The following is a 23,099-nucleotide window of genomic DNA, read 5'->3' on the forward strand; positions in this document are numbered from 1 at the left end:
CAAATGCAAAGGTTTCCGGAGGGATAGATCGATAGGTAAAAATAAAATTTATAAAAAAGAGATATCGGCCGCGACAGCAGCGCTACCACTCAACCTCGCCCGTCCTCCTCAAGGCGGCAGTGGGGGACTCAATACACAAGCAGGAATGACCGTTTTGTGAGTCAGTAAATTCAGTTAGGTGTCACCCTCATCTCGATTACGACTGCTTCGTATATTCGTACGGTGGTCATGGTGGTACAATTGATTCCCTTCGTCACCCATGCGTTCATGTCTGCGTACCTAAGATACCGAGATGTAGTTGTAATCTAGCGCCGTTCAACTCAGCTCAGCTCAGCTTTCGGCAAAAGTTCCATCATCCATCATCCAAAATCTCTAACGCGCAAATGGGGGTATCATAGTCTACAACAATCCCAATCCCAATTCCGACTCCGATCCCGACCCCGGGTTGGTTGAAGTTTCATTCAAACCCGAATACACCTAGATATCGAGAGTTGCAAACAAGGTGAGTAGCATAGATAGATAGCAATCATGTAAGCTCCAACTCTGCAAACGGCGAATACCGTGGTGGAAGGGAAAGGCGCCTCATCGTCAAAAGCAATAGCAGGAAGAGAGACCTTGCTTCGTATGTCTTCTTCCCATTGGAGTTATTAGTTTCAGCTGGAACGTCCCAACTTCAACTTCTTTCCAGTCTCGCAATCTCACTCCCAATCACAGCCAAGACGCTCTCCGTCGCAGCTTCGATCTTGCTCCGTTCCACATGCGTCAACTGCCCCAACACCCACGCACTGACATCGTCTTTCTCCCTCGATGCTGGCCGTCCAATCCCAACCCCGATCTTCATAAATCGATCACCCAGCAAAGATAAGAGGCCCGCCGACTTCAGGGCCGACTGGATCGATTTAATCCCATTATGGCCCCTGGGACTCGACTCGCCGCGCCGGAGTTTGATGGTGCCGACCGACGACTCCAGCTCATCATGCAGGATGACCATGGCCGTCACAAACTCAAGGGAAGACGGATAGATCTTGTCAAATTCTTTCCAGGCTTTGAGCGTGCCGGTGCCAGAGACGTTCATCATACTCGCGCTCTGCCACAAAGTATACTCTGGAGTTCCTACGTCCGCGCCCAGACTGACGCTTCCGGATCCCAAGACTTTGTTTTTGGAAAGTGACCGCATGTGCAGCTGTGTCGCGAGCGATTTGAGGAGGATATGGCCCGCAGAGTGCCGGGTGGAGTGGTAGGGCGGTGGATTGCCGATGGAGGCAATAAGCAGGCGCACTGAGCGCGACATTGGAGGCTGAGGCGATGGGATCTCGGGTTTATGGATGCAAAGAGGCGGCGGGGTGATGGGGAACAGGAGAGAGTCGTTGCTACGGTATTGAGGAGTGGTGGATATTATCGGATGGGCAGGGAGGCGTTTGATGACGGCGACATTTTTGGGTGGAGGTGGAGGATGAGGTGGAGGACTTGGTCGAGGCAGAGATGGTGCAGCCGGAGCTGGACTTGGATCTGGGGAAGAGGGAGGCTGATCGATCGGTTCAGGCCAATAGAGAACTTGCTCCCCGTCGTGATACCGAATGTAGGTGCGTAGATGCTGGTCTTGCGAATGCAAGTGACCGTGACCGTCTCGTCGATGCTGGTGATTCAGCCGCGAAGCTGCGCCCGAGTTAGCCATCGCCCTGAGCCCCCTTTCGCTGTGAGAGCTAGATGGAGTCGAGTCGAACGAAGCTTACCTCTCCGAAAACGAGTGACGTTGAGTTAGTCTTTTGATGACAGCTCTTTGTATGAGTCAATTAATCTGCGGTGATGGAGGGTGAAAGAATTCAATGACAAAAGGCCGGCGGGCTGCGTTTGTCTCCGTCATATTCCCCGCCAAGATCAACGCCACAGACTAGTCCGTTTGGGGACATTTACGAGCACATAAGCAAGTCCCGTGACCCTCCCAGAACAAATACCCGCGTCATTTGTGTATCAGCTCCGCTCGGCGTGGTAAAGCAGAGGAGCATCCCTTTCGCGAGGGAGGAGATTGGCGAGACCTAGGGCGCTCCCAAAAAAGGAACACTAGTAATATCCACACATTTCACTTGTTGGAGGTGGGAAGTGGCGAATTGCATTTGACTTGCTTTTTTATTGCTTTCCCCCGGACTGGAGTTCGAATTCTATTGCACTGAAGGTGATCAACCTTCGTACCGTCGTCGTGTTACATCCGGTACCGCAACTTCTTCATCGTCCAAGGGGTACAGCCGATCGATGGTCCAATCCACGCTGGATGCCACCCGGGGCTTTCGAACAGATCCAGCACTACTGCTGCTGCCCGAAGCCGGTGTGGTTTCGACATTGATTTCCTTGTCTTTGTCCGTCGCACTAGTCTGCCATGACGGTGTTGGGGGTGTCGTTTGCTCTTTAGCGTCATCACGGTGCTTTTGGTGAGGTTTCAGCTGCTGCCAGGAGAAGTTCCATCGTCCTTCGGCATGACTCGCTTGTCGTGACCGTGGCCGACCCTCCAGCGCAAAGGCTCCAGCACTGTGCCCGTGAATCACGGTCGGCTGGCCTCCTTGCATTTGGTCGGCGGTCGAATCGCCAAAGAATGATCGAAGATTGAAGATTCTTCGGATCAATGCCCAACTGTATGGCATGTTGGTCACGATCATGGCCGTGCTTGCTTCTCGGCAGTACCAATACACCCACTCGGAACTGTAGGGCTGAGTAAAACTCAATCGCTTGCTCAGAATGGCGCAGAGAATGGTGAACATTCCCAGACTGAATGGGAAAACCAGGAGGGCCTTCCGCTTGAGCTCCAGATGCGCCCTCAGGAACAGGGGGAGGGGGATGGACATAATCAGGATATCACTCGTGAGGTTGAAGACCAGATTGGTGATGAGATGGTGCAGCGCCGTAGTACATTGCGTATTGTCCGTCGGAGTCTGCCAATAGTCGTGAAATGGTCGGCACCAGACCGCAAAATACAATATCTCCATCACCACATATGTCACCCCAACGTATACCGCTGCACATTTGACCACGAGATTTTGCTTCAGATTCTGAGTAAGGCGCCAGTAAAGAAGGAGAAGACATGTTTTCGTCCCCCATTGGACGGCGCACATGCATTGCTCGACGAGAAGAACAGTTTTGGCGCCCCATGTTCGTTTGGAAATCTCCTCGGGTGTCAGTTCGACAGGATGAGCGGGATCGATCAGATTGGTGGAGACATTCAGGTCAACATTGAGAAAGACGATCAGGATCGTGTAAAGGCACTGCGAATGTTCAATCAACGGGATTGGTCATGAGTCAGTCCAGACTTACTGCCAGGAACGTCATCAAAAAGTCCTCAATTTGGAGGCGGAGGAAGGACTTGAAATGTAACAGTCGTGCCACCCTATGGCCATATATCAGCGCCGGGGTCATTCTTCCGCCATTTCGTGATCATACATTCGTGCCATGACCATGCACATGGTCGCCGAGTACCATATCCATGACTCCACCACAAAGGCGGTCATGGCGCCTCGAGGCTCAATGTCGCGAGCCTCGACTGGCGAGGAAAGTTTGGCGATGACGAGAAGTGGCTCGATTTACCTATGGAAGGGGTAAAGTTTGGGTAGAGGATGCTGTGCCTGAGGGAACATGTCTCGAGCCAGCGGCCTAGTTATGAAGAGGGTTGGGGATTGTTCCAGGTTCGTTGTATGAAAGGAGGAGTTTTTCACCAGCAATCAACAGGAGAGACGGTGATAAGGATCCCCCCATTCAGCCCTGCACTTATGATGGAAGGCGGATGGTGAATGCCGCAGGCGGAGGATCAGGGTGAACCCTTGGGACCGGGGGGAGCCGTTTGCGAGTGATCTTCGCATCACTTCCAGGAGCTCTCCCGACCAGCTAAAGAGGCTATCAGCGCACAAAAGGCGCTGTGTTGTGGTTGCGTGGGCGAAGATAAGCGGGTTAACCCAGTGGGGCGCATCACAATAACGAAGTCGGTGTACGGCTTTTAGCCAAACGAGCCGAGGGCTGGATTGAGGACAGAAATCTGAATTTCTGCGCTTCTGCACGAAGAATAGCGGCCTCACGTAGCGTCCGAACGGTCGACGCCCGAACAGCCACTTATCCAGGCTTGGCCGCAAAAGCCCAGGAAAGCATTAGAACGAAAAGCCTTCAAGCGTTGACCTCGCCTCCACCATATACGTCTCAGCCAACGGCTTTTCAAAGTTCTCCATACAGCGTATGCCACCCTTCAAGATGCAGGTACTGAGTACGGAGTAATGCAACGTGGAAAGACTTAATAACCCTGAAGAATGCTCGCTCGTCGAACGCCTGGTGCGCCGAAAGGTGACACCTGCATATCGTCCATCAAATCTCATGCCGCCTAAGAACCTCTCAGCAGAATTCAACAAATCCCCTATTCCCATTATGACCGGTGAGGGCGGAATTTTTGTGAGTGAAACACCTTCAGAATCTGACAAAGGAACCGAGTCTCTCGTAGTCAAAACACAGGCAATAAACTATGAAGTCCTGAATTCCGCCATTGCCTCGCCCGCGAGGTTTGGCTTTCCTCGGCCTTGCACATCGGTGATGAAAATGTAGGAGCATGTCAAAGCCAAGTCAGCCGCCTGAATTCCCATCTCACTAATCGCCGTTGTCCTTTCCTGGGTTTGATTCGATTCCGTCCAGCAATCCAGAGGCCCCGACATCAAGGACAGCAGTTGGGAGAGTGCGTTTGGGTCAAAAGCTCTGTAACTCAGCCAATAGTCGCCCTTGTCCAACCTTGATATGAGGCTGTTGAAGTTGTGGCTCACGTGCTCGTTGATAACTCTGAAAGTGTTGGTGGAGACCTGGTACAGTGCAAGGACCGAGGCCTGGAATCTCACTTGTCCTTTGAACCCCGTAAAGTGTTGAGCGTACTCCACAGGCCAACGAGGCCGTCATTGATCCACTCCTCTCGATTTTACGTCGGAGTCGGTCACCACTCTCTGTAGACATGGTATAGTTGGTGGTCTTTTGGCTGTCGTCTGGATAGTATGACTGGCGACAAATCTGACGAGACTGTCCTAGGACACACATTTTTCAGCAGCTGTCCGTGAAACAATATCAACATGTCCTCGGAAGGCTTCCCAGCATCTACGAGTTCAGAAATAACAATAGAGGGCTTCAAGCTTGAATGATTGAATGATTAAGATTGCCGTTTGATATCGATACTAGATGCTATTAGTTCCCAGTACTTGGTGGTGATCGTTGTTCCAATCCGGGGTATCATGATCGATGTTATGTATCTCGTCATCCTGGCTGTGAAGCCTGAGCCTTGCTCTTCAAAAATGAAAATGACCGACTTATTTTTCCACTCACCCAATTGCCTGTCCCGTTCCTGTTCCCGTTCCTGTTCCTGTTCATTTCTCCTTTTTGGCCTCCGTATCCCAATGCCTCATGTCCCATACCCAGCTTTCGCCTAATTGGTTGGATTAGTGTCATCCAGCTTGTTTTTGAACTCCATTATATGCAAGAGCCCGATATATAGGGGGAAGGGCGGAAAGATTAAATGAGTGAATCACAGGGACCTTTATCCCGTCGAATTTCGCAACTTCTGGTTGGCATTTGCTTGCATTTTACGCATCGCCTCTCGGTGAAGTTCCTGCATATCGGGTCTTCGCATGACTTGATCCATTACGTGCTGTTTCCTTTGTTGTGCATTTCGTTGATGCTCCTCAAGAAGCTTCTGGTTCTCTTTCTCCATCTTCATCTGGGCTCTGCCAGCTTCCGCAGAAGTTTCATTGAGTCCACTACTCCTCGCATGGTGTTGTTGCGACAGCCGCCACTCCGCGAGTAGAGATTCTCGTCGTTCAGCGTCATTTCGCGTATCTCGCCGAGACGGTTGTCGAGAATTGTAAGATTCAAGTCGGGTGCCCGTGACCAGACCGGAGGCATGGGTATGATGACTTGCGGGTCTGCTCAATTGCAGAAGATCGTAAGTGCTCCTGGCATGAGGGCTAGCACTACCGTGGGAAGTGTATGGTCGCATCCCACTTGAGGTCAGCACAGGTGATGAGGAGCTCCGCTGAGCCATTGGATACGGTGACCCTCCAGATGCGCGACGAGTGGTTATTTTTGAGGCCGTGAACTCGGTCGGAACGTTTTCGTCGATTGGCGTTGTTACCAGGGAGGTTGTAGACACAGGGTTGAATGAGTTCCGACTGCTCCGGTTGCCAGGTAGCTTCAAAGATTGCGAGGATCCGGACCTTGATGGTGCTTTGATCACACTTCGGCGCCGTTGTGGGTCCGAGAAACGTCGATGATTGGCAGCGGGATTGGACGCAATCCCAACGCCAGCACCACCGGCTTGGACCGTGGGTGGCAGCATCTCGGCCGGTGGCGCCTCAATGGTAGGCTCGTTGGGAGGCGCTTTCTCAGATTCTATGGGCGGCGGCGCCAGTTGGGTCGGCAATTCATCAGCGTTGTCAATCGACTCAGGCTCATCACAGATTGGGGCCTCAGCGGTGGCAATGTGTTTTGCCCATTCATTGGTTCGATATGACAACACTACATTTGACAACTGGTTCGGAATCTGAGCCAGAGCAGTCTGGGTCAAAGAATCAGCGCTCGAGTTGGTGCCTTCGGATGCTTGTGAGCGAGAATAGTTATTGCTCTGCTTTGTCCCGTCGCCAGCCTCGCTCTCGCTAGAATGAGCAACTTCGTCTGCGCGGGTTGATTGGTCCACAGCAGATTCGACTTCCTTTCCTTCAGGTCGAGATGCAGCTCCGAAATTTCTTGCTGTGTTCGATGATGAGGCGTTTTCTTCGTTGGTGGGCTCGTTGGTGGATGTTCCCCAAAGCCTTCCTTCGTTTGGCGTGGTTGGAGATATAATGATCTCGGGCATTTGATGCTTATTCTCGTCCGCATCCGCGTCTAGTGCTGACACATCTAGGTCTTCATTGTCCTCATCCAAAGTGGCTGCTGCCGACGAAGCCCTGCTATACGGCCTTTCGACATCGAGGAGTTGCTCTCGAGACTCCGACGTAGCACCGTAAGTCGGACCCAGACATTTTGAAAGGTTGGACAATGATTGTTGAGACCGCCGTTTGGATTTTGAAGGTTCGAGAAATTTTCCTGGTTCAGCAGTCGTCTGATCAAAACCAGTGGTTACGGCTCCGCCGGATTCGCCGCTTCGTTTTCGTTCATCGGAAGATTTGCCTTCCTCAAGAGCCTGAAGAGCCTTTTGGCGCTCGGTATAAGCAATAGCTTCGGGGTCTTCTTCCACCTCTTCAATGACATCCACTGCCACAGAGCTTTGTCGTTTATACTTCGGCCCATGCCCGGAGGGTCGCTGAGGACCCAACGCATTCACTTCCCAATTATCGGCAGAAGAAGACGGAGCACCAAGTACCTCTACCGACACGCTCGAGGATCGCTTTTCTGGATGTGCATCCTGCCACAGGATCGTGTGGCGTTTACTCTGAAGTCGATCGCCGTATTGTCTCTCCCATTCCGACTTTTCACGTTCATTCTGACGCTGAAGGTGTCGCCCCAAAGCGGCCTCGACCGCTTCCCGTTGTCGCTCGCCTTCTTCCTTCCCCACCTCTCCTTGTCGCTGCTTGGACCTGATGATTTTCCACATTTTAATCTGGGACAGAATGCCAATCATCGTGCCAATAACAATCACTGCGATCTCTATTTTCATTCCTTTGGTGAGGGGATATGTGTTGGTATCCAGAGGGAACAGATCGCCGTTCAGATTCCAGATGTGAAACCAGAATTCCTTCATTCCGGCCCTTGTGAAGCAATCAAGGCCGAGAACAAAAGCGGTGGCGCCGCTAAAAGATGTTGATCCAATTAATGCGTACGGTCGGGTGTATTGGATCCAAGACAAGGCCCAGGCTACCACACAAAAACCACCAATAAAGGCGCCCTTGCCTCCCGAGCTTGTGATGAGTCCGCCAGGCTTTAATGTCAGCAACCACATGCTAAAGCAAAATCCTCCCAAGAGGCAGCCCAAGCCCTCGGTGAGTTCCTTGAAGATGAGGGCTCCACCCCCGAAGACAGCTCCAGTCATGAAGATGGCGACAAAGAAACCTCCTTGAATGGCATTACTTACTGGCGGATTCATCACATAGCCGACCAGAGCTGTAGTGGCGGTGCTGGCCAGGAAGGCGGCGGATAAGAAGATCTGAACCCCTCTGCTCTTGACGCCGATCAAGGCATATACGGCTCCCAAGGCGATGAGGAAGACTCCAGCGATTCCAAGTGCTGGTGTGATTCTCGGGTGGAGAGGGAGTTCGTTTTTGTCATCCTGGCCAGAAGATGTCGTCGAGTTATTTGCGGCAGCACTAGATGCGGCCGGGGTGGCGTTAGTCGTGGTCGCTACTCTCGTGGTCGAGGTATGAGACAAAGTGGATGTCCCACCCGACGTCTGAGAGAACTTCGAACTCGAGGGTTCAGGGACTTGTGTCGAGGGCGAATCCGTTTGCGAACTCGGAGGATCTGTCGTCAGTGTCGGAAAACTCGTATCACTGGCATCCTGTCGTTTTTCTATCTTGGATCCAGCTAGATCGCAACTTCCGAAGGGGGGCAACACCCATCCCAGCAAGGTGAAGGCAACGATTTGAGAAGACCGCATTATATTCGTGCTGACAATTCAAGATAAATTGCAGTTCACAGGATTTCAGTGCATTCACAGGCAGCCCCCGCGGTTACACTTCCACGTTAGCATGCGCCGTTTCCCCACGGATGACCATAAATCATTTGAATAGTTTCCAGGCAAGTCAAGAAGAGGGAGAAGATATAGCAACACAAGCACGAGAAAACAACAAGCGAGCACAACAACGACCGTAACGACGGGAGAGCTGGAAGCGGTCGGAACAAAACCTCTCTCTCCCCACATCGAGCAAATGGCAGACCATGATACTTTTGAACGAGGTGGAATAGAAGAGGATAAATGCGACTAAGGTCGTAAAGCTGGAGACAAGGCAAGCAAGGAACAAGATTGGGAGTGACGAAACAAGCCATCAGCTTCCCACCTAACCCGACCTTTTGGGACATGATGAGCTCCCTCGTTGTCAATTTGATGGCCAAAGAAGCAAGCGAGAACACGCAGAATGGAAAGCATGCCAACTAGTTTCTGCAGGGGAGAGCTGCTAGGGGGCCAGGTGTCGCCAGGGGATGGAGGAACGACAGCATGGGGTGAAAAGGAACAGGAAATTTGTTAGAATCAGGACCGGGGACTGCCGAGAGAGGCTAAAGGTGATCGAATTTGGATATGGCGCAGAGAGATTTTACGTAGTGGTCGTACGTGTCCAGTAGTGATTGATCGACTTGAAGAGCTTGCTCTGCTCGAGAATCGCCCTGACTTGGAGCTGAGAGGTTCGGAGCCGGCTATTTTCGTACCGGGCGAACGAGGTCGACCTGCATAGCTTCTGCAGCATACTCCGGCATCTAAAGGGTGCTGGTGATTTTCCAGCTGACGTGTGGAGGGAAGATGACATGTTTCTGGGTATTCTGGGGGGGCGCCCAATGAGGCCGGGGCCGAGATTGGATTGAATCAAGGCGTCGAGGGGGGGTGTCCATTGGTGGATAATTTTCCGGGGATCCTTTAGATTGCAGCCTCATAGCCATTATTAGCCGGCTTTAAGCCATCTCCACGTAAAATGGAGAAATCCAATGCTTGAAAAAGACGAGGCCTCCCGTCCACTAGTGATGCTCGTCTTGCTCATCTATTCCTAGTACGGATGAAGTCCTCTCTGGAGCTTTCTCGCTTACTGCGGGCGCCGGAATAAAATTTCCCCCCACTTCCAGCAGACCGCCAGCGTTGTTCAGGGGCCGGGCTCAACGCTCTTCGACGCCTCGCGGGCCACAGTTTCCGCACGCCTGTTAAAGAATTGTCCGCGTTGGCCAGGTCTCAGTCGAATGCTCATTAGTTGTGATTTCGCTTTCTGGGTCGTTAGCGACGAGCTTGGTCATTATTGCGAGCAGCTCGCTTCGGCTACGTTATCTGCCGGTATCGCTTCTATCGATAGAGCAAGGCCAAATTACCGAGTATAGAGTAGAGATGAGTGAAGGGAATACGCCAGAATCTCGGATCCATTGCCGAACTTCGACCCAAATGGGAAAGTCGACCATTCATGATTGGGACTCCGTCGCAGCCACTCAACATTGTGCAGCCAAAATGGTACAGGGTATTCACTTGTACGCCAGGAATGAGACCAAATATGCTGACCGCATCAATAGGACATGATGATTAAGATCAACCAAAGCACCACTTCACTTGCACAAGCACGAACTGCCTTGTTACGTAATATTTTGCACGGCGAGTCCCCAACTGGCTTTCCTTTCATGCAACTGTACCTGAATGTCACGGATTCCACAGTCGGAGCAACAATTCTGTCCTTGATCATCTGCCTGATAGCAACGGCTGCTAACGCTGCTGGCCTTACCTCCACGAGCCGTACGTTCTGGGCTTTCGCTCGAGACGAGTCAGTGCCATTCTCAAAATACTTCGCACACGTCCACGACGGATTGAAGGTTCCCGTACGTATGATCGTACTGGTTTCCGTCCTCCAAGCCTTGCTTGGTTTCATTTATCTTGGGAACACAACGGCCTTCAACGCCATCCTTTCAATGGCTATCATTGGCATGTATCTCTCCTATATCCTGCCGATCGTGTATATGTTGCTATGTGGCCGCCCGAGACTCTCAACCAGCGAATACGGTCCCTTCAAGCTCGGCAGGATCAGTGGTATGCTGATCAATATCTTCGCGATCATGTGGCTTGTGTTCGCCATGGTTTTCAGCACCTTCCCGAACTTCCAGCCCGTCACGCCTCAAAATATGAATTACTCGACGGTAGTCCTTGCAGGTTGGATCGGAGGCGGAGCGGTGTATTATTTCTCTCGGGGGAGGGAAGGTTTATACGGGGCCTGTGGTCGACACCCAGGCTGAGGTGCTACTGTCCTAGTATACAGCCGGGAGCCCCAAGAAGACGACGCATGCAGCACGGCTCCGGCCCAAGGATTTCAAGTAAACATACTCGGGCTCAGCGGGCCTTTATCGTCAACATGTGGCTGACGCACTCGCGGGGGAAATCGAGCGAATGGGCCTGGCGGCTTCCCATCATCGTCATGCAGATATACCCTACCGTGCTGTTCGTAGGAGCCAACCTCCTACTCCAAACACCGCGATGGTATGTATTGCAAGGCGACAACGAACGTGCGATTCGACGAGTTTTCGGCAAAGACCAAGTAGAGCAACGGATCGAGGAGCTTGTGACAGCACGCCGGAAAGAGCAAAGAGAAGGTCCGCGTCTCATATGTTGACATGCTCTGGCCTGGCGGCATGCCATTCGGACCGCAAGCGATCGAGCCGTTGGGCTTCAATGTCTCGACCGCCAAGTACATCACGCTGGGCAACTATATGGACTACCTGGTCATTATGACGGTGGTGGTTGCTGATTGATAGCGTCGGCCGGCGCTGGCTGATGGTGCAAGGCGCATTCTGGCTCGCCGTGTCGTCTGGTCCGCCCATGATCTTCGGGTGGTCTGGCGCACCAATTCCCAATCCCAGTCCTCGCAACATGTATCCGAGGAGTTGTGGTCCTGTACCTAGCAACATCGGTCTTTGGGATCGGATGGCTCGTTCCTTCCTGCTGATCCCGGCCGAGATTTATTTTTCAACTGCTTGGACACAAGGCGCCGCCGTCGGCGTGATAATCTGGGCCTGGCCAATTTTGCCATCACATTCCTCTCGCATACCGACTTCTACAGCCTCCAATACTGCCCATTTCTAGTCTTTGAGGCCACGAACGCTTTCGCCGACCTGTGGACGTACCTGTACTGTCCCGACTCCAGGAACCGGGACGTTCGAAGAGAACCAGGAGCTTTTCAAGGAAGCGATGGAAGGGGAATTGCGGGCTGTAAGTCGGGTGCGTAATGGGGAGTTCAAGGGGTTGCCTGAGCAGAGGTCGATGTCGATGTGGATGAAGGAAAGAGAAAGAAAAAGGAGAAGGGAAGACGACGTAGAGGAATTCGGATGCACATAATGAGACGCACCGTTGTGGGGGACGAACAGTATTAGATAGACTAGGCTGGTGCTATTCTCGAAGTGATGGTTCTCAGAGCAAGACGACGTCTACCAGCAGAACGTGTGAAAAGCGATGGCATTGAGAGGGCAGGACAGGTCGAAAACGATTGATGAATACGGGTCTATAAACGACGTTCATGATTGATACGATTGTATATGAATATAAGACCGTAAAGGTCGAATACGCCAGATCAATAACCCCATAGCAGTGACCATAATGAGATATAGACGTGATCCCCAATCCATACAGTCCAAACCAATCTAGGATAAAGCCTCTTTTCCCACGTCGTGCTACATCCCGTGGCTGGAAAGAACCCATGTCAATGTCGACGAAGCGCTGAATTGCCGGAATGAATCCATCCTCAATCCACAGCTCCTCAAGACTTCTCAATGAGAGCCTCAAGTTCGGCTGCAATTTGCTTAAGTTCGGCCTTGATTTCGGATGTCTTTTCGCTGAGGTAGTCTTCGGGAGAGAAGCCCTTGTCAACGGCGTAGCCGCCGTCGTTGATGATTTCCGAGTAGTTGGATTTGCCACCACCGTTCCAGGCGACGAGGTTGGCAGTGTCATCAGGAACATCGGCAAGAGCACCTTCAGTAGCAATGGCAATCATGTTGGCCTTCATCTGCTTAGGGGTGATGGCGGCCACAGCATATGCGGAGTCATTAGCTGGTTGGAGCGACAAGAAGTATGCGAGAAGACCGCAAATGTGAGGAGACGCCATTGAGGTTCCGGATATGATGTTGGTGGCGTACTTACTGCCGATCCAAGTCGAAAGGACGTTAAGACCAGGGGCGAAGATGTCGTTGCAGGTGCCGAAGTTGGAGAAGTAAGCTCGTTCATCGGCCAAAGTGGATGCACCGACAGTGATGGCCTTTTCAGCTGCCGCAGGAGAGTAGTTGCAAGAGTCGGCGTTGTCATTGCCAGCAGCGACAGCAAAGTGAAGGCCGGCATCAACGGCGGCATTGACAGCAAGATCAAGGACTCGAGACTTGCCACCACCCAAGCTCATATTGGCAACGCTGCCCTTGAAGCCCTTTTTCTTTCCTTTCTTGGCAGCCGAGACGGCCTCGCTGTGTGCGGTAGCAGCCCATTCGACACCCTTGACGACGTCGGACATGGTACCGGAGCCGTTGGACCTCAAGACCTTGACAGCATAGATGTTGGCTTTCTTGGCAACACCAAACTTCTTGCCGGCGATAGTTCCCGAGCAGTGTGTGCCATGTCCATTGCCATCGACATCTTCATCGCCGGTGGGAATGGTCGTGCCCCAATTGGCACGACCTTCGAAGTCGACGTGTTCAACGTTGGTGCCAGTGTCAATGACATATGCATCAACGCCCTCGCCACCATCCTCGGAATAGAGGTATTTGTTAAAGTCTCCAAAGCTCAAGGCGTCACGGTGAGAAATACGAGCCAGACCCCATGGAGCGTTCTTCTCGAGGGAAGGGGTTTCTTTCATCGTGTGGACTTCCGAGTCCCGTTCGATGTATTCAACCTAGGCAGGCACGTGAGCATGAGTTGAATCATGATAGCGACGATAAGGGGCAAGAAGTCGAATACGACAGGATTGAGAATGCCAGCAGGTTTGCACGACCATCGCAGAGATGATGCAAGCTCAATTGAGGCTTATCTGAACGATGGGAGATGAAGAAACGTGCTGAGACTTACATCTGGGTGCCTGCGCACGAGTTCGATGACATCTTCGTCAAAGTAGCCAGCATAGCCCAACAGGCCACCGGGAATGTTGTAGGTATGTCTCAGGCCTTCAAAGACGGTATCATCAGAGAATACAGTCTGGCTGCGTTTCCGTAGCTCTTGTTTGCGGGATTCTTGTGAGAGGTGGACATCTTGGACCCATGCGTGATGAGCAGAAGCATCCCGCTCGGTGACGTGCTTCTTGAAGATGACCATGTACGAGTTGGGGATTTCCTTTGCGTTAGAAGAGGAGATGACAGGAGCGGCATCATTGTGGATGGTATCAACGATGACTGGCGAACCCGCCGCCAGTAGAGGGAGGAGTGAAAGGCCCAGGATGCCCTTCATGGTGACAACGAGATGGACAAGGACAGACTATGCAACTCGGAGAGCGGGTGGAAGGACGACTGGCGCAGACTTGAAAGGGCAGTTCAAGAGATGGAGAGAGATGAAGATGTCGGGAGAAGTGATGAATGGGATGAGATAGAGAGAGGAACCGAATGGAGATGGATTGGATGATAGGCGGAAGAGCAAATGATGAATGATACGGATCTTGATGGAGCAAAGACAGGCCAGGCTCGCTGGCGGAGACCTCCAGCAGGCACATGACCACTACCCGCACTGGGATACCCGATAATCCAAAACCGCATCCATACCGGGGGCATTCGGGAGGCTACCAATAGTTGAGGCTAATGCACTGAGGCTGGATTGCCCGGCGCCCGACCTCCCTACGTTCGTGGCCTAAGAGGCTAGTCAGCACTCCCACTGCGAACTCGACCTGCCACGGTTTAACTAAGCCTCCTGAACCATCCCACTCCTCCCTAACATACGGTAAGTGGTACGGAGAACCGTCCTCCGTATGGACTCGTTCACGTCTCAAAAAGCATGGCGGGATGGTACAGTATAAGAGCTAGGCAAGAATTCACAGCCATGGCCGTTCTGGCCATTGAGGATTTGTCGTAGTGTAATCCTTGATGCTATGTTCGAAGTGGAAATAGGAAATGGGGGCCACACAGCTTTATACGTACCCGAATCCGTTCGGGGATGTCACTGTTACCGCAATTTCGCAAACTGCCCTACACACATCCCATGGTGGGCTTGTCGAGTTCTCCATGGAGTGCACAATGTAACGATCTTTCCTTATTGTACAAATCTGGACAATTATCGTCACGGCTCATTATTATTTTGCCCGCCGAGCTCACTGTCAAGGTTCTCTGTCATATCAGGCCTGCGAACGACACCATCTCATCTCTCGCAACTCGAATGCTCCGGGTCCCACTGACAGCACCTCGAACAATACATGCTCTTTGATGCTGACCAGCCTGCTTGTAGGACTAGCATCTGACAATGCTCCCTCCCTTTTAATCCCCTCATCAAGTCATACCTGTCCCAGAACTCCTTATGCTGCTGAATCGAATGCAGTCTGCGGTGTTTGGGCCAGATAAGAGGTGGTTGGAACGACATGGGCCTCGCCGTTAATAGTCGTTTGCGCGCTGTCTCGACCGCAGATATACTTCGCCCAGAGGATAAAGACATAGCCTTACTTGTGAAGAACCTGGAACGTCTTGATAGCACCTCCTATGACGCTCTGCAAGACAGTCTCGACCAGTCTACGTGTCTGCAGCAGCTCCGGCATTATCTGAAGGACGACAGTGAAATTCACGGTGCGAACAGTGGTTTCAGACGGGCTGGTGGTTTTCAGGCACTCCTTCATCTGCTTCGTTCACTGGTTGACAAGTATGCTGCTCAGGAAGGCGCTTCAGCCGACATCAAGACCTTTCTCCAGACGCTTTCACAATGGTTCGCTGTTCTCGGCGCTGCATTGGAGGGCCATGATGGGAACCAGAGATATTTCAGGACGAAGGTGGATAGTGGCGGGTGGAACTCCCTGCAACGTACCCTGGAGCAAGTCCTCGCCATTTTGTCCTGCCCGATCAGCGAGGAGTTGTACCTCGAACAGCTCTTTGGGATGCTCTTCGCGACCGTGGCGGGCGTAGAAATGATTGACGATATCTACACGGCCGTGGAAAAGTCAACCAAGCCTCGAGATGGAAATATTTTCTCCGATGAAGCCGTGATTTCCACTCGCCGTGCCGTTGCAAAATCAGTTTCAAGTGTCGACGATCTAGCAGTGCCAGATATGCTACCTACCATTCTCGCCCTCTGGACTGCTGGTATCCAAAGTGGTTCTATTTCACAACGGTTGGTGCGGCTTGCCCTGCCGCTCAGCCTCAAAGAGACTCTATCACGATCGCGGTATAACATTGTCTCTGCACACACTGCTGGCACTTTAACGGCCATTCTGAAGTTGGCGTTTGAGGAGCGTCTTTCTGCATTCGAAAGAACTCTCTTCAAGGAAGCTGCCTTGATTCTATGTCAAGAGGGTGTCTCGAGCCTAGATGATGCCCATTTTCTCTTCAGCCAGGCAGCGGTATCGTCCGATGCGGCATCATTCCTCCTCGAGGCAATTGATGCCTCCCGGCAGCCGCCAAGCATTCAATTCGATCTGTCGCAACAGGGGTATGCTTCCACCGAGCTTGCGACACTGGGAAGACCGTTCCCTCCTCTCGATAGTGGTGGCTACACCTTAAGTCTCTGGGCCCGATTCGATTCCTTTGACAGCCAGGCACATACCACTCTTTTCGGTGCGTTTGATAGAAGCCAAACCTGTTTTCTATTGGCATACCTCGAGAAAGATACCCACCATCTCATTCTTCAGACCGCGATACAAGGAACCAGACCTAGCGTGAGGTTCAAGTCTGTTGCGTTCCAGCCAGACCGATGGTATCACATTTGTGTGGTCCACAAAAGACCGAGGACCACCTCCTCTTCGAGAGCTTTTTTGTTTGTGGATGGAGATTTTGTGGAACAACAAAAGGCAAATTATCCTGCCGTCCCACCAAGTGATCGTGGCCAAAATGCCGTCAAAATACAAGCCTTTTTTGGTACTCCTCAGGACCTGTCCCCTATATCCGCTGGGGCGACTTGCTCGTCCAAATGGTCGTTGGGTTCCGCAGTTCTTTTCCAAGAAACCATGAGTGATGATTTGGTGGCTGTCTTCCACCATCTCGGCCCAAAATACCATGGAAATTTCCAAGACTGTCTGGGATCATTTCAGACTTACCAGGCTTCTGCTGCATTAAATTTGCGAAATGAGATGCTGCACCCAGGAAAGGAAGACCAGTCGGAGCTCATCCTGGCCATCAGACAAAAGGCCAGCAATCTTATCCGGGAGGATAAGATTTTGATCAATATATCTCCCGCCGCGATCCTGGACAATGACGATCGAAACCACATCGATGAGACTCAATTGGTTAAGTCATTGTCCAAATTGGCCGCTAAAAATTTGGTAGCCTATACCCGCTCGGGAACGAATGCTGTGGCCATCAACGGAGCGGTCCCGGCCATCAACGATGCGTTGACTCAAGCGCGAGGTGTGTTCATGCTGATGGGGGGCCCCACAGTGGCCGTTCCACAATCTCTGGATGATGCCAGTTGGCGTTTGGGAGGTTGCGGCGCCATCGGACTTGGACTCGTCCAACGAGCTCGAACCACTGACGATGTCGCACTGGCGGTTGATATTCTTTTAGGGACCGTGCGTCACAGCTGGAGAAACAGCGAGGTGATGGAAAGAGATGGGGGCTATGCCATCTTGGCCATGCTATTGAAAGAGAAGCTCGCCGCTCCCTCCCAGAACAACGGAGACCCAGGGAAGCCGCTGGGAGCCATTCCCACCTCTCGCCTCGATAGGAACGGGCTGTGTCTACGGGTCTTGAAATCGATCTTGTCGTTCACCGGATATGATTCGGAAGACTTGTCAAGATCGGTCATCAATAATCCTCTGGCGTACAAAGTCTTGATAGCGGACAGCAGCATTTGGAGGTGTGGGCCTCTCCCAGTCCAGCAGTTATACTTTGATCAATTTTTGGTGTTTGCCGATCAAAGTCAATACAAACGTTTTAATCTGAAAAGGTTGTCGAGAATGAGAGTATTGAAGCGACTTTTGGAAGCTCTCAAGGCTGAGCCTGTGGCAAAAGCAATCATGCCCATGTACATGGGAGCATTCAAAGTTCTCTTGCCTCGCTCACTGTCGGCGGAAACGCTCCGGTCGCTTGCTCTGTTCATCACGTTCTCCGTCAACAAGCGAAATGCGGGATTACAATTCAGAAAGCCTTCTCGAAGAGAAGCTCGACAAAGAAGTTCGTCGGCTGGATCATCTCACAGCGGCAAAGATGAAGCAACACCCACTCTGTCACATTTCGAGATTGGAGTGGAAGTTCTCCGGCTATATTCAGAGTTTTTGTGCCGCCAAGGCGATGATACCATGATCAAAAAGTTTGCCAACACCGTCACCAACAAATGGCTTCTCTATCTCCTGTCCGAGACTTCTCCAGAAGTGGTGGTGCTCTCCATGAGAATTTTAGCGAGACTGCTGGTTGTGCATGGGGATGCTTACGTCAAGAAATTTAAGGATAGCTCCAAGACGTCGGGTTTTACAATCATGGCGTATCGTTTGAAGAGATGGTGGCATCTACCCGCCTTATGGCCTGCCTGTTTTGCCATTCTCTTCGACTTGGATGTTGCAAACTTGCACCTAGACAGAAATTTTGATCTCTTCGGTTTCATCGACCTCTTCGCCGCGAAGAAAGAACTTTCGGTTGTTTATCCTGAAATTCTCGAGGTCATCATGGCCATGTTGCAGAGTGGTCTCAAAACTATTGTTTCGTCAAAGAGACACCAAGCCGCTTCCATGCTAGCACCGCCGCTGGAAGAATCGAATCAACCTCCTCAAAGACTGTCCATGTCGACAATGGCACCACCCAATCCACTTCTGACGATCGTGACCGGCCAGCACGTCGAGACATTCAACACGGTCGTTCGATTTCTCGCCGACCTCCATACTCGGTCTCAGAAGTTCCGGGACTATGCGGCAAATTCGTCCTACATTCAAGATCTTCTGGCCGTCCTTTTTCCCGTGGTCGTCGGATCCGACGTGGTCGAGGCCAGGACGGAGCTCGACGCCAGAGATTCAATGCTGACCTTCGATGGGGGCGACGTCGTTGTTCATCCACTGTCTACCACGCCTCCTGTCATCCGCACCGCGGATACCGAAGCACCTTCAGTCGCGACACGAGGCAAAACACTTCGCAGAGGTTCCTCTTTTGTCCTCGTTACCAGAGAGCAGGCTCATTCCCACAGTAGTGGAACCGGGCTGTCGCATGGGGATGGCTCTGGCTCCGCCGTGGGCAAAGCCCCAGAATTCAACGAGGGTCATTCGATTGTGCAGAGCTTGCTAGAAATCGTCATATCTGTGTTTTTGGATCAGATTCTTTTAAGAAAAGACTTCCTCGGACTTGGTCTCTTCTTAAAAACACCACCCGGCTTCATCGAACACCAATCATACTTTGAAACATGGATCCTGAGAAACACCGTCTCCCAGCTGGCGAACCACATAGCCTTGAATCAGAAAGTTCTGGCTGAACCCAGGGTGCTGATCAACCTCGCACGATTATTTACCCATCTGGAGGAGGCCCTCTTCGAAGGATGGTTTATTGGGGGTGCGGACCCGGTTCTCGACCTATCAGGATCCATATTAGAGTACTTGCAGCGCCCCAACATCGCGAAGTTGAAAAGTGTTCGTCTCTGTGCGCAAACCATTGCGATTATCCGTGCGGTTGTCTTCCGTACAGTCCTCCTCAGTCTATCATCGATCCACGATCAAGAGTCGTTACCCTTCCTGGAGAAGTTGACCTATTGGCAGACGGTCCTACTTTCTGCGGAAGAAACTCAGTCGGCTCACCTGCAGCTCGTGTGTTATCTGCTCTATGCCAACCTCGTTTCGTCGTCAGATGCCGTGCGACAAGCAGCGGCTAACCTGTGGAGGATCATTTTGGTCCAAAAACCCGACGAAGCATCAGCAATACTTGGACAGACAGATACCACTGAACAAAAAGGATTGGTCGCCAGCTTTGAAAAAGTGGTGGAGCTCGATAACGAAACGTTCCTATACTGGGTTGACGAGCACCGAGATGCACTGGACTCTCTCTTCTTTGATACCCTTTCAAAGCAGTGGAACACCTTTGTCAGCACAGAGAACAAGAGAACCGAGGACAATGGACGCATGAGGATATCTCGTCGCCGGGAAAAGGTGAAGCAGTGGGCTCGAGAAGAAGCGGACCGTGACGACCTCATTCGCCGTCATGAAATCGCATTTGAGAACTGGACCGCCAACATATACTCCTCGGAATACCTCAAACATCAGAGGCTGCTGCAAGATCAACAGGACGACCTTTTATTTACCGAGGCAAGCTTCGACCGAATGCAAAGAGACACGAGCAGACCGGCTGGCCTCTTTGCTGTCGATAAGCCTCGGAGATGGCGATTGGATCAAACCGAAGGTCGAAATCGGATGCGGATGCGACTTCACGAAGATTTCACCAAGACCGAGGATGACCAGCAACCAAAAAGAAAAGGAGCGGACATGCCACCGCTGCGACTGGATACGAGGAATGCTAAAATGTCCCCCGCGGAGGCCATCGGCGTTACCCCGGGGGGGATAACACCTGTGGTGGACACTCCGAGACGTGTTGAGAGCGGAACGGAGCCATTTCCCCAAATTCAGGCAGACGCTCAGCGCCAACCTCAAGATGACAATCAAGGTGGAGAAGCGAGCGAAACACTGGAAGGGGATGAAAGTTTCGAACTGGTTGAAGATCCCAACGTCGAGATGAATGAATTCGAAGACAAGAACCGAAAAGTGATGCGGAGCCTGCACCGCGGAGATCAGGTGAAGCACGTTGCCAATATTTCACGAATCCTTGGTCTGGAAGCGGTGGAGGGGCTTCTTATTTTGGGTAAAGACTATATTTATCTCCTCGACAACTTCTTCCAGCGCGCCGATGGAGAAATTGTCAATGTCTGGCAAGCACCACGGGACGAACGTGATCCATACGTGCGGATGATTTCCGGTCGGGACGTCACGGAACGAAAACACATATCGCGGAATGATGAGCATGGTACCCGAAGCTGGAAATGGTCCGAGATCATCAGTGTTTCCAAACGACGTTTTCTCTTCCGTGATGTGGCAACGGAGATCTTTTTCAGCGACGGCAGAAGCTATTTGCTGACCGTTACTTCTCCTCAAACCCGAAACGACTTGCACAATCTCATCAGCGCTAAAGCACCCTCGCCCGGTGGGCTGGGAAGCACCCATTCGGAAACAGCCTGGCGATACGACACGCTCCGGAGCGTCGATGATGAGCCACAGACCTTGGGTTCCAAGTTTGCGAATGTATTCGGGCAACAATCAAGTTCACTCGCGGCGACGAAAAAATGGCAAAAGGGAGAGATGTCGAATTTTCATTATCTGATGCTCATCAACACCATGGCCGGACGAACCTATAACGACTTGACTCAGTACCCCGTATTTCCCTGGGTCATTGCGGACTATACAAGCGAGGAGCTCGATCTGACTGATCCGAGGACTTTCCGTGATCTTTCTAAACCGATGGGTTGTCAAACAATCGAACGGGAAAGAGAATTCCGAGAGCGATATCACACGTTTGCGGAGATGGGAGACCACAATACTCCAGCATTCCACTACGGAACTCATTATTCCTCGGCCATGATTGTGACGTCCTATCTCATTCGTCTCCAACCCTTCGTCAAGTCATATCTTCTGTTGCAAGGGGGAACGTTCGACCACCCCGATCGCATGTTCTTCTCGATTGAACAGGCCTGGAGATCAGCTTCCAGGATGAATATGACGGATGTTCGGGAACTGACCCCTGAATTTTACTATCTTCCCGAATTCCTGGTCAATCTCAACGACTTTGATTTCGGGACGAGACAGAATTCGTCCCAATCTATTGGGAATGTCGAGCTTCCCCCATGGGCGAAAGGCGATCCTCGCATCTTCATTGCCAAACAGCGGGAGGCCCTCGAGAGTCCTCACGTGAGCCGAAATCTTCACAAATGGATTGATCTCATCTTCGGCAGCAAACAGAAAGGAGAGGCGGCGGTAGAAGCGGTAAATGTGTTCCACTACCTCTCATACCAGGGTGCAAAAGATCTCGACACCATCACGGACCCGCTTGAGCGGCTGGCGACGATTGGAATCATTCATAACTTCGGCCAAACACCGTATCAAGTTTTCTCCAAACCTCATCCGGCACGAGAACAGATTCGGCACCGGTATAAGCGGCTCGATACTGCAGCGGAGTCATTGACTCGTGTCCCGTCGACTCTCCTGGAGACGGAAGAGAGAGTGGCCTCGCTCAGATACTCGTGGAAATCGGACAGATTATTGTGCTCTGGAGCGTTCCGGCTCAACATCCCCCCCGACTACGACATGTATATGGAGTGGGGGTTTTCGGACAACAGTGTCCGCTTCTACTCGGCCGACAGCCGGAAGCCCATCGGCCTCTTCGAGCATTTGCACATCGGGCAACTGTCTTGCGCATTATTCACGGACTCCAAGACGTTCGTGACAGCCGGGACAGATTGCACCGTCGCAGTGTGGTCGGTGATAGAGAATGGAAAGCAGGTCGAACTACAGCCGCGAGCGACTCTTTTCGGCCATCGCAAGCCGGTGACTGTTCTGGCATTGTCGAGGTCATTCAACGCCTTGCTGTCGGCATCGACGGATGGACAGGTGATGCTGTGGGATCTCAACCGGTGTGAGTTCGTCCGCACACTCGATGATGAGTTGGCAGTGAATTGTGCGGCCATCAACGACGTGACCGGTAACATTGTCCTCTGCCACGGCCATCAGATCAGCATGTACACGTTGAATGGGGATCGACTTTTGCGACAAGATTCAGGAGACCGTACACAGGAGAGCATTGTGTCGTGCGCATGCTACGAGGGCGCCGGTAATGAGTGGCTGGAGCGGGACCTGGTCTTCACCGGCCACAAGAGAGGACAGGTGCGCATCTGGAGCAAAGTGCCACGCGGGGGCGGGTTCGAATTGGAGTTGATTCGACAACTCAATCATGCAGATAGTAGCCGAGATGATGGAGCAAATGTGAACGCCGGGATCAGTTGCATCCTGCCGATGCCACAGGTAGTCTACACCGGGGACGAAGACGGCAGAGTGGTAGGTCCTTGATTACAATCTCGTTTCGAGGATGGAGATCTCTGGCTAATCATGACTACAGTACGAATGGAACTGCGTGCAGCGGCATTAAAAGTCGGTTGCACGAGTTTGATCTTTCCCGGAGGACGGGCATAGAGACACCGGTGTCGGGAGTTTCAAAGCGCATACCGAGGGCGCACCTTAGCCCAGCAGGCCGTTTTGAATGCGGCGATGATGAATTCCTTGGTGGACGGTGATGATGACATAGAATATTTTCTT

General features: G+C 52.0%; 6 protein-coding genes across 6 annotated transcripts; 2 read left to right on the forward strand and 4 right to left on the reverse strand.

Moving 5' to 3' along the window:
- Nucleotides 1-673: 673 nt before the first annotated feature.
- Z518_00574 (uncharacterized protein) lies at nt 674-1,675 on the reverse strand (the record flags this gene model as incomplete). Its single annotated transcript, XM_013421176.1, has 1 exon — nt 674-1,675. The coding sequence occupies one exon, from the start codon at nt 1,673-1,675 to the stop codon at nt 674-676; it is 1,002 nt and encodes a 333-aa protein (XP_013276630.1).
- A 502-nt stretch (nt 1,676-2,177) lies between these two features.
- Z518_00575 (uncharacterized protein) lies at nt 2,178-3,497 on the reverse strand (the record flags this gene model as incomplete). The annotated part of the gene is made up of 3 exons (XM_013421177.1): nt 2,178-3,254; nt 3,304-3,376; nt 3,430-3,497. 3 exons carry the CDS (start codon nt 3,495-3,497, stop codon nt 2,178-2,180), a joined length of 1,218 nt encoding a protein of 405 aa, XP_013276631.1.
- Nucleotides 3,498-5,542: 2,045 nt separating this feature from the next.
- Nucleotides 5,543-8,593, reverse strand: Z518_00576 (uncharacterized protein; the record flags this gene model as incomplete). Its single annotated transcript, XM_013421178.1, has 1 exon — nt 5,543-8,593. One exon carries the CDS (start codon nt 8,591-8,593, stop codon nt 5,543-5,545), a length of 3,051 nt encoding a protein of 1,016 aa, XP_013276632.1.
- A 1,482-nt stretch (nt 8,594-10,075) lies between these two features.
- Z518_00577 (uncharacterized protein) lies at nt 10,076-11,424 on the forward strand (the record flags this gene model as incomplete). The annotated part of the gene is made up of 4 exons (XM_013421179.1): nt 10,076-10,141; nt 10,201-10,848; nt 10,935-11,265; nt 11,324-11,424. 4 exons carry the CDS (start codon nt 10,076-10,078, stop codon nt 11,422-11,424), a joined length of 1,146 nt encoding a protein of 381 aa, XP_013276633.1.
- Nucleotides 11,425-12,425: 1,001 nt separating this feature from the next.
- Z518_00578 (subtilisin-like protease) lies at nt 12,426-14,092 on the reverse strand (the record flags this gene model as incomplete). Its single annotated transcript, XM_013421180.1, has 2 exons — nt 12,426-13,544; nt 13,718-14,092. 2 exons carry the CDS (start codon nt 14,090-14,092, stop codon nt 12,426-12,428), a joined length of 1,494 nt encoding a protein of 497 aa, XP_013276634.1.
- A 1,114-nt stretch (nt 14,093-15,206) lies between these two features.
- Z518_00579 (uncharacterized protein) lies at nt 15,207-22,853 on the forward strand (the record flags this gene model as incomplete). Its single annotated transcript, XM_013421181.1, has 1 exon — nt 15,207-22,853. One exon carries the CDS (start codon nt 15,207-15,209, stop codon nt 22,851-22,853), a length of 7,647 nt encoding a protein of 2,548 aa, XP_013276635.1.
- Nucleotides 22,854-23,099: the final 246 nt, after the last annotated feature.

This window comes from Rhinocladiella mackenziei (genome assembly GCF_000835555.1).
Source record: "Rhinocladiella mackenziei CBS 650.93 unplaced genomic scaffold supercont1.1, whole genome shotgun sequence".
Classification (NCBI taxonomy): domain Eukaryota; kingdom Fungi; phylum Ascomycota; class Eurotiomycetes; order Chaetothyriales; family Herpotrichiellaceae; genus Rhinocladiella; species Rhinocladiella mackenziei.